This window comes from Tupaia chinensis, unplaced genomic scaffold, assembly GCF_000334495.1.
Source record: "Tupaia chinensis unplaced genomic scaffold, TupChi_1.0 Scaffold148470_1, whole genome shotgun sequence".
Lineage (NCBI taxonomy): Eukaryota > Metazoa > Chordata > Mammalia > Scandentia > Tupaiidae > Tupaia > Tupaia belangeri.
This window is the reverse complement of record NW_006208319.1, coordinates 301,073-310,850: the sequence shown is the minus strand read 5'-3', so window position 1 is coordinate 310,850 and position 9,778 is coordinate 301,073. Positions and strand designations below refer to the sequence as shown.

General features: G+C 36.3%; 1 protein-coding gene across 1 annotated transcript in view; it reads left to right on the top strand.

Annotated features, from left to right (window-relative positions):
- Positions 1–9,778, top strand: part of EFHC1 (EF-hand domain containing 1) — a 51,526-nt gene that overhangs the window by 19,399 nt on the left and 22,349 nt on the right. The window contains exon 5 of the mRNA XM_006170437.3: positions 1,466–1,658. Coding sequence (XP_006170499.1) covers positions 1,466–1,658 — 193 coding nt within the window. The remainder of the gene's footprint in view (positions 1–1,465; positions 1,659–9,778) is intronic.

Genomic DNA, 9,778 nt, shown 5'->3' with positions numbered 1-9,778 from the left:
AAGAGAAAAAGGAGAGATCACCCTCAACACTTCTTTGGTGCTCTTCATTCTTCAGAAATTTAACTCCTTTCAGTTCAGAAAATTTTACTTAGTACAAACTAGCATGGTCTCTTAAGAATTTCCTTCATACTATGGTAGAGAGTGAAATATTAGAAGACATAAAAGCAGTGAAAGTACTTAACAAGAATAAGACAGTGTGGAATTGGGGGGGGGTGAAGAGAAGAGGATAGAGAAAGATAGCAAGGGAACAAATAGAGAGGCAGGACGTTAGTGGGAAACAGATATGGTTTATTACCTGTTGATGATGACATGTATAGTATTCTCAACTGGATGGATCTGAGAAGTATTTCATGATGGGTATAGTCTTTTTACAAGCAAAATGAGAAATAGTGATTGACTGTTTAAAAAATAATTGGAATAATAATAATGATGGGAAAAACAATGAAAAGATATTGAATGATAAAGTGGAGAGAATAATGTCTCTGTATTGACTGACATGCATGGCATTCCCTTTTGAAAAAGCAATGTAATACACTGTAAAGTTATATGCAATTCAATGTACTATAAATAAGATTATGAGGATAATAAAAAATTAAGAAAATAAAAAAAGTTCCTGTGCAAACTAAAAAAAAAAAGAAGAAGAATTTCCTTTATATCAGTTGTACATATTATTTTGCACTTAAAATGATGTTGTGTATTGATGGGACCAAAAAAGGCTGTTTATAAATGAAAAACTTTTCTGTTCTAATTATATGTCAATTATTTACATGTACTTTTATTAATATATTTAAAACCCCACATTTTGTTTATTCACTTTTCCAGTGATAGAAACCTCCTACCCCTTGCCCACAAATATTATTACATAATGTGAGATACACACAAAACACAATACACATAAATAGTACACATTCAAGGATTCCATTGCTCTTTTTTTTTTTTTTTTTTTTAAAGGGAGATTTTTGCTATAGGACACATGTGGTCGTCAGAGAGACGGAAAGTGAGAAATCACCCCTGGGGCAGATGCCATTCCACAATCTCTTCTCCTTCATTCTCCTCTCAAGATTTTGGACATGCACACACATGCAGCTAGTGTATTTTAAGCCACTAGGTCCAGGACTCAAACCACAGTTGAGACTGTGTGGGAGTCAGCACTGTAACCATTACACCATCTGCTGGTTCCCCCATTGCTCTTTTTATTCCTTTCCCTGACTAATACTTGTATCAAAGTGAGCCCCTCTTTCTCAACACAAATTTATAAGCCTATTATTTAATTCTTTCTAACTGTTGACATCTGGTACATAACTTCAGATGTTTTGGTATCTTTGATGAATATGTCTTTTTTTCTGTTTACCCTGTGAGATGACTTTAAGCCAAGTATCTTTTCATTATTATCTGTTAAAATAGGTAAGTTTAACTCTATACTTCTAGGATTTTTACTCAAGTCCCTACTTTGGATTCCTCAAAGGTTCTTCGATTCTATGCAATCTGGGATGATACAGACAGTATGTTTGGTGAATGTCGAACCTACATTATCCATTACTATCTTATGGATGATACAGTGGAAATTCGAGAGGTCCATGAACGGAATGATGGACGAGATCCCTTCCCACTCCTGATGAACCGGCAGCGCATGCCCAAGGTTTTGGTGGAGAATGCAAGTATGTTTGATTTAGTTTATCCTCTGTTACTTGGAACTTTTTCTGGGAGGTAGGGGTCTCAAAGGAGTTACTTTATCTGTATGATTATTCCTTCGCACATGAGAGACTTTAGATATGTTGTCCTAGGTGTTCAGAAAATGACTTTCCCACAATTTCCTTCCTTTACTTGCCCCTTGTTTCAGGCGTGCCTCTGAGGCAGTCTAGTACAGATAACCGATGCCCAGCTTAAGGAAGCAACCCCAAAACAGCAGTGGGAGCTTCATTTAAAGTATGTTAGACCAAGGTTTCTGAACTAAACCAATTTAATATTAGATTTTTAATGCATTTTTTAAAAAATGGGCTTGTTTTCATTCAAGGGTACAACTTAGTATTTCCTTTTACACTCTTCCTGACTTTGCTTCTTGCCTCAACTACTTCATAAACAGCAAGTTTCTACATGGTTCAACTCGAGATTGGAAAAGGGATATCTGTGACTTATAGAGGTAGAGCCCTATCGTGTCAACCTTGGTTTGTTATTTGCTGGTTTTAAATATTGGGTTGTCAGAAAAGTCATGAAGCATAGAAAAATGTTGGAGAGTGAGAATGCAATAAAATGGCAGCAGGTACCTGCTGTTCACTGTTTTTTGGGGGGGATAAGTAGACCTGCTTTGGTTACTGACTTAGTAATTAAATAATTTTCTCTTACAAAAATGTCATCTTGGTCACACATAATGACGTTTCTCATGTTTGGGTGCCTGACAGAATTCTGTGAACACTTAATTGACTTTTTAAATTTTCTTTTTACTATTTTTGGGAACTAGAAGGTAGTAAATTCTACGTATTGAGCAAGAATCTTGTCTAGATTAGAAGTTATAAACAATTGACAGTCTGAAGGCTAAATTCAACTTACCCACATGTATTGCTTGGCTTAAACAGTGTTTTGTTTTAAAATGCAGTGTTATTTGTGGGCAAAGAGTTTCCATCACTGGGAAAGTGGATAAACAAAATGTGGTAAAAGTACTTCTTGATTAATATGAAATAGTTAGAAGCAATAAACAAGGTACACACAGAAAGCAGATGGATGGAAAAGCAAATACATAGTGCTATGCGGAACAACAAGAAGTGAAGTGAGATATATAATGCAATAACATTTCCGTAATGTGATATGTGACATATCCATAAAACCTAGTATACACAGCACAAGTTCAGTCAAGAAGCTGCACATTATCATGGTTGCATGTGAGGGAGAGAGGGAATGACAAGAAAAAGGAATAAAAAGGAGGAAAAGTTGTCATTTTTAAAATTAGAAAAGATTACACTAAATCTCTCTCTCTCTCTTTTTTCACAAAACAAGAATAACCGTTAACACAGTTTGCATTTTTAAATAGCAACAACTGTATCTGTGCCCTAGTTCACCATGATTCAGCCACTGCCTATGGTACATACTCTTTTTAAACATTTTTAAAATAATTATTTAATTTTATTTATTATTATTAAATTTGCTCTAGGGCACATGGGCTCACACCAGACACACACACACACACACACACACACACATAAAGAGAGAGAGAAAGTGAGAAAGCAAGCCACCAGGTCAGGAACTCAAACCACAGTTGGTCATGTGGGAGTCCAGTGCCTTAACCACCAGGTTACCTGCTGGCCTGGGTACATGTTAAACTGGCCCCTTGCAATAGAACCCTCTTAGAAGAGTTCAATGACACTGGCACAAATATACTAATTTTGGCCTTCCAGACCAATTAAATAAGCCTGGAATTCCTGTCATCTAGAATTAACATTAGATTTACAGGAGATTGACAAAAATGGGAATATTTTGGGGTTTGTGCCATAATCCCAAAAAGGACAATCCCAAATTCCACAGTCCCAAATGTTGGAACCCCTAAAGTCTAAAATCCTAAACTCTAAAATTCCAAAAATCATAATCCCAAAAATATAATGTTGGAAAAAATCATTTAAATAAATCTCTTTTTAAAAAATTTTATTTACATTTAATCACATCTTTACAGTATACATTTCTTTTTCTAACACAAATACCATACATGTCAGTCAAGACAAAGATATTACTATATACAGTATCATCATCATAGCATCTCACGTTTTGTCAATTAAACATACATTTGACAGTTTTTCCTTCCCCTTTCTCCTCCCTCCCTTCCATACTAAACTTTTTTTTTTTTTCACATTTTATTGATTCACAAAAGATCTTAAACTGAAAGTATGGACAAAGCTAGGATCTAGTGACAAATGCTCTGTAATTTTCTTCTGAAACATTTTTCCCCCTCTCTTCATTCTCCTTTACTAAAGAGAGGTATAAACTAACTTATTTGCAAAAAATAATTAGATTAATCCCAGTTTGGTCTGTTATTTGCACAAAGCCCCAGAAGAATTCAATTTCTGATGCAAGGCAACAGATACTATTTTATTATTGAACTTATGCAAGTAACCATTCTGCCACAAAATAAGAAGGCTTACATATATTTTCCAATTGCAAAGGGGTCAGGAAGGGAGAAAAGTTTATGTTTCAATTTAAAAAATTCTTTTAAAATAAATAGCTGAACCTATCAACAACTCAAAAGAAAACAAAAATTATTAAATCTTGAAGACAACGCATAGAAGAAAATCAGTAATGTTTTAAAAAAAAAGTCATAGAATTGTATTTCACCAGTTCAGTCTCATGTAATCTCTCTTTTGTTGAATTTGCAGTGTTACTGTGGTCTGACCTTTCCATTAACATTCAACATTATTATTGATATTTCAGAACTTGTTTCTACCATTAAGTTGGCCCTTTTCTTGGTCATTTCTTGTTCTCTTATTTGTCTATCTTGTCTTCAGTTTTCCTGGTATTTTAATACTCCCTTCAGAACTTCTCGAAAAGCTGGTCTGGTGTTGGTAAATTCTTTCAGGTTTTATTTATCTGAGAATGTTTGTATCTTTTCTTCCCATATGAAGGCTAATCTTACTAGGTATAGTATTTTTGGTTGAAATTGTTTTTCACTTAACACTTTGAATATATTTTCCCATTCTTTCCTTGGTTGCATTGTTTCTGACAAGAGGTCCAATACTAGCCTGATGGGATATCTTTTGAAAGTAACTTGATGTTTTTTTTTTTCTCTTGCCAAGTTTAGTATCTTGTCTCTGTCTGTGGTTTTGGTCCGTCTGGCTATGATGTGCCTTGGAGAAGATCTTCTTGGATTGATTTTATGTAGGGTCTTTTGTATTTCTTGGGTCTAGATATTTGAATGCCTCTCTAGGTTTGAAAAGTTTTCTTTTAGGATTTCATGGAATAGATTATCAATGCCCTGTTTAGTTTCTTCACCTTCTGGGATATTGATTATCTAGATGTTTGGGCATCTAATATTACTAGTATTGAGCGTCTAGTATTACTGGTATATTATTCTCATTTTTGAGGGATTATTTTTCTTAGTCTTTTTGGTGAATTTTTCTAGGTCAGAGGCTCTGTCTTCTTTGTCTGAGATTCGATCCTCTGCATGATGTAATCTGCTTTTAATACTTTCAAGGGAGGATTTGATTTCCTGTATTATAGCTTTCATCTCTAACATTCCTGTTTGATTCTATTTTATGGTGTGTATTTCCTCTTTCAAATCATGGAAGAACTTCCTCACCTCCTGGAACTTGTCTCTTTTCTCCTGCATTTTCTGGAGTTTGTTGTCTCTCTTCTCTTGCATCTCTGCTAGCTTTGTCACTGCGCATATCCTAAATTCTTTATCTGACATTTCCATGAATTCTATTGTACTGTCTATGGATGATGAAGGGCTGTTCTTTCCCCTTTGGGGAGAGATATTTTTTTGATTTCCCATATTTCTTGTGCCTTTGTGGTAGTTTATAGTCATCTGATGGATTATACATTACTTCCTACCTTCTTGAAGTTAATTCTGAGTGTTAGAACTGTGCAGAAGGAGATGACCTGGCTTTTTGCTGAGTGTTGGGCCGGAAGGAGAGGTTTAGGGCAGAGACTTCTCAGTTAAAGGAGCAGAGCTAGGCCCATCTCAGATGCACATGGATTCTGGCTTTTCACTGGGTATTGGGAAAGAAGGCTTTTTTTTTTTTGTTAGAGATATTTTTGCTATAAGGGTGCGTTTGCCTGCTGGAGAGACAGAGAGAGTCAGAAAGTGTGAAATCATCCCCTGGGGGGATGGCCACACAGCAATCCCTTCTCTTCCATTCTTGTCTCGGGATTTTGGGCACACATGCACATGTGCCTGGCATGAATCCCAAGCCACTGTGGACTTGAACCACAGTTGACTCTGTGGGAATCCAGTAACACAACCATTATGCCATCTGCTGGTCCCTTAAATAAATCTTAAAGACATTAATTTACATTTTTAAAAGAGGATTTATTTGAAAAACACATAAAAATATGACATAACACCTTGTAGGCCACTTTACACAATAAAATAGGCAGTAATATATATTTTTGCAAACATAAACACTCAGGTATACAATTGACAGTTGCAGAGGTATAAGAGTCATGAGCAGATGAACTGTATTCATAAGAAAATAGGTCAAAAGCACTGTGGTTGGTAATTGTGTGCATCCAGTTTTTCTTTCACTTTGCTGTTTTTATTTATTTATTTATTTGTTTATTTGGCTATAGAACACATGCACTTGCCAGGGAGAATCAGAGTGAGAGAGAGAGAGAGTGAGAGTGAGAAAGTATTCCCACCCCTGCCCTCACCTCCTCCCCACACCCCACAAAAGGTTGACCATGCTACAATCACTTTTCTTCCATTCTCTTGTTTAGATTTTGGGCATGCACACCTGTCTTGTTTTTAAAACCAACAGGTCTGGGACTTGCATCATGCAGTTGATCAAGTGAGGTCCAGCATCCTTAACCTCCAAACCCCAGTTATCCTATATTGTTATTTTTATCCTTCCCCCCCAAATATTTCTGATCTGCAGAACCCATGGACATGAAGGAATAACTGTATCTGCATCCAATACCTGAATAACTCCCATTCTTTTCAAGCACAAAACATTTATAAAAATTGATTTTTTTTTTTAAATTTTGGAGATTTTTCGCTAGAGGGTTCCTGTGCATGCCAGAGAGACAGAGATAGACAGAGAGGTAGAAAGATTCTGCCCCAGGGGGGATAGTCTTAACAAATTTTAAAAACTAGATATTATATACCATATTTTCTGATTTTAACAAAATTAAGATTGAGATCAATTTGGAAATGCAAAGAAATTTCATATATTTGAAAACTGAAAAACACATTTCTAAATAACACATGGGTTAAAAAAAAAAGAATAGATATAGATATACCAGAAAATACTTGAACTGAATGTTAGCAGGAACTCAAAACTTTGGTATATCTAAAGTGATAGAGGAAAATTTATAGCCGTAAGTGTTCATTTTAAGAAAAGAAATATTAAAATAAATAAGTTATGTATTCTTTTTAAAAAGCTAGAAAAGTGGGCAAGCAGGTAGAATGGTGGTTAAGGCACTGGGTTCCCGAATGGCTGACCCCAAATTGAATCCTGGACCTGGTGGACAGAAAATCATACCAGGCACATGTGCGTGTGTGCCAGAAATCCCAGAAGGAGAATGGAGGAGAAGAGGTTGCGGTGTGGCCCTCCCTGATGCACTCCCCCAAGAGGGGGGTGATTTCTTACTTTATTTTCTTTCTCACTAGTGAGCATGCATGCCCTATGGCAAAACTCTTTTAAAAAAAATAAATAAAAGCTAGAAAAGTAATAACAGTGTTTGTCTAAAAATTTTAAAAAAGGAAATAATAATAAAATCAGTACTTGAATGATGAAATTGAAAACAAGGGTAACAAATGTGTCAAGCCAAAAGTTGTTTCTATGAATGGACTCATAAAATGACAAACTATCATGACTTATCAAGGGTAAAAATGGCACATATATACAATATTAAAAATGAACAAGAGACATAGTTAAAAATGCAGTGCAGACCAGCTTTGTGGCCTGGTAGTTAAGGCAGCCAGATCCTACATAGCCAACCACACAGTTTGAATAATGAACTTGGTGGCTTGAAAAACATATTGGGCTTGTGTGTATATGTGTGTTGCCCAAAATTCTGAAAAGAGAGTGAGGTGGAGGAGAAGGGATTGTAGGCGTGGCCATTCTCTTCCGGTGGGGCGGGAGTGTGCTTTCTTCTCTCCCTCTCTGTTTCTAGTGAGTACACACCTACTATAGCACACACACACACACACACATACACACAAGCAATGGATTAAATGAGCAAATTCTTAGAAAAATATAACTTCTTCAAGAAAAAATGGAAAACCAAATGTTTTTAACCATTAAAGAAATAGATATGGTAGGAAAATTTCCCACAAAGGAAACGCCAGGTCCAGATAATTTTGCAGAATACTTTTGTCAAATATTGAAAGAACAGATTATTCCAAGCTTAACACAAATTTTCAAAGAAAAGAACTCTTTAATTCATTCAGTTACAAAGGCTGATTAAACCAAAGACACAATGTGAAAGAAAACTAGTCAGTCTTACTCATGAACATATATGCTAAACCCCTAACAAAATATCAGTAAACTAAATCTACTTATAGATTAAAAAAGTTATTTGATGAACAAATGAAAAGGCAAATAGCTGAGTAGCATATATCCATACCTAATCTTCTGGAACACTGTACACGAGGAAAACTCATGCCATAGTCTATGTCCTCCATTGCTTAGCATCACTTCTGGGGCAGTGCAAAAGGATCTTTTAAGACTAGGCACTGAGTATTGGGTGGAGGATCCCTTAGGCTGTAGAACTCTCAAGATACATGACTGGGTAAATACATGATCAAAGACCGAGGTTCAAGTCTTTTTGTGTGATATAGCAGAAACATAGTCTCTTTCCAGTTTTTCCATTGTAGCAAGTAAAAGAAAAATAAATGTCAGCCTCCTCATGCCCTGTGTAATCAGGATTCTGTGTTCAAGTTTTGTGGTTGCAGCTGTAAGACATGACACTCTAATGGAGTTGACTGACTTATGATTTCCATGGATGCTGTGCTGCAGGGAATGTCTTAACTAGTTAATCCAGGGGCTGGCAAGTGGCGTGGTGGTTAAGGGCGCTGGACTCCCACATGGCTGACCACAGTTCGAGTCCTGGACTTGGCTTGCTTTCTCACTTTCTCCCTCTCTGTCCCTCTCTGGTCAAATTTAAATAAATAAATAAATACAGGACCAGCAGTTAGCGTAATGGCTATGTCGCTGGACTCCCATGTAGTCGACCGCGGTTCAAGTCCCGGACCCAGTGGCTTAAACTCATGCCGGGTGCGTGTGCATGCGTGCCCAAGATCCCGAGAGGAGAATGGAGGAGAAGGGATTGCGGCGTGGCCATCCCCTCTGGGGAGTGATTTCTCGCTTTCTATCTCTCTGTCTCTCTCTGTCTGTCTGGCGAGCCCATGCACCCTATAGCAAAAACCTCTCAATAAATAAATAAATAAATAAAGTCAAATAAAGTAATTCTTAAAAAAAAAAGTTAATCCTTAGCTCTCATAAAACAGTCTGACAAAATTGTATCTGTCACAAAAAATGTGGGATTGATTCTATATTTGAAATCTACTGATTCCCATGTGAATGGATTACTATAAATACCTCATTGAGTGTCCCTGCCTCCTGCTCCTAGAAATAGGTCACACTGTTCTAATAGCAGTGATTATGATGAAAATGAAACTATTATTTGTGTAATTGCTTAGTATCTGTCTCCCCAAACAGAATAGTTTCTCCATAAAATAAGGAGTCGTCTCTATATTAATTGTTATAAATCTGGTATTTACAGTGTTCCTAGTACATGACATAGACGGTCACTAAGGATTTCTTGGATGAAATGTATAAATAGGATGGAAGTTAAACTAAATGACTCAGACCTAAGGCTTTATTCTTACAGAAAAGCATTTGTTTATTCATTCTGTAAAGATATCATCTAAGTATTAATTTTGTTAAGGTTAGAGATGTATAGCGATAGTTCAAGCTCAATATGGGAAATAGACGTTACAAAAACCATCTGGATTATAATTTATGTGTCCTGTCAACAGATGGAAATACACATTCTTATATCATGGTGGGAATGTAGGGGAGTCCCTGACCCTTGACCAGAGCAAAAATCTACACTCCCTCCAGTTCTCAGGAAT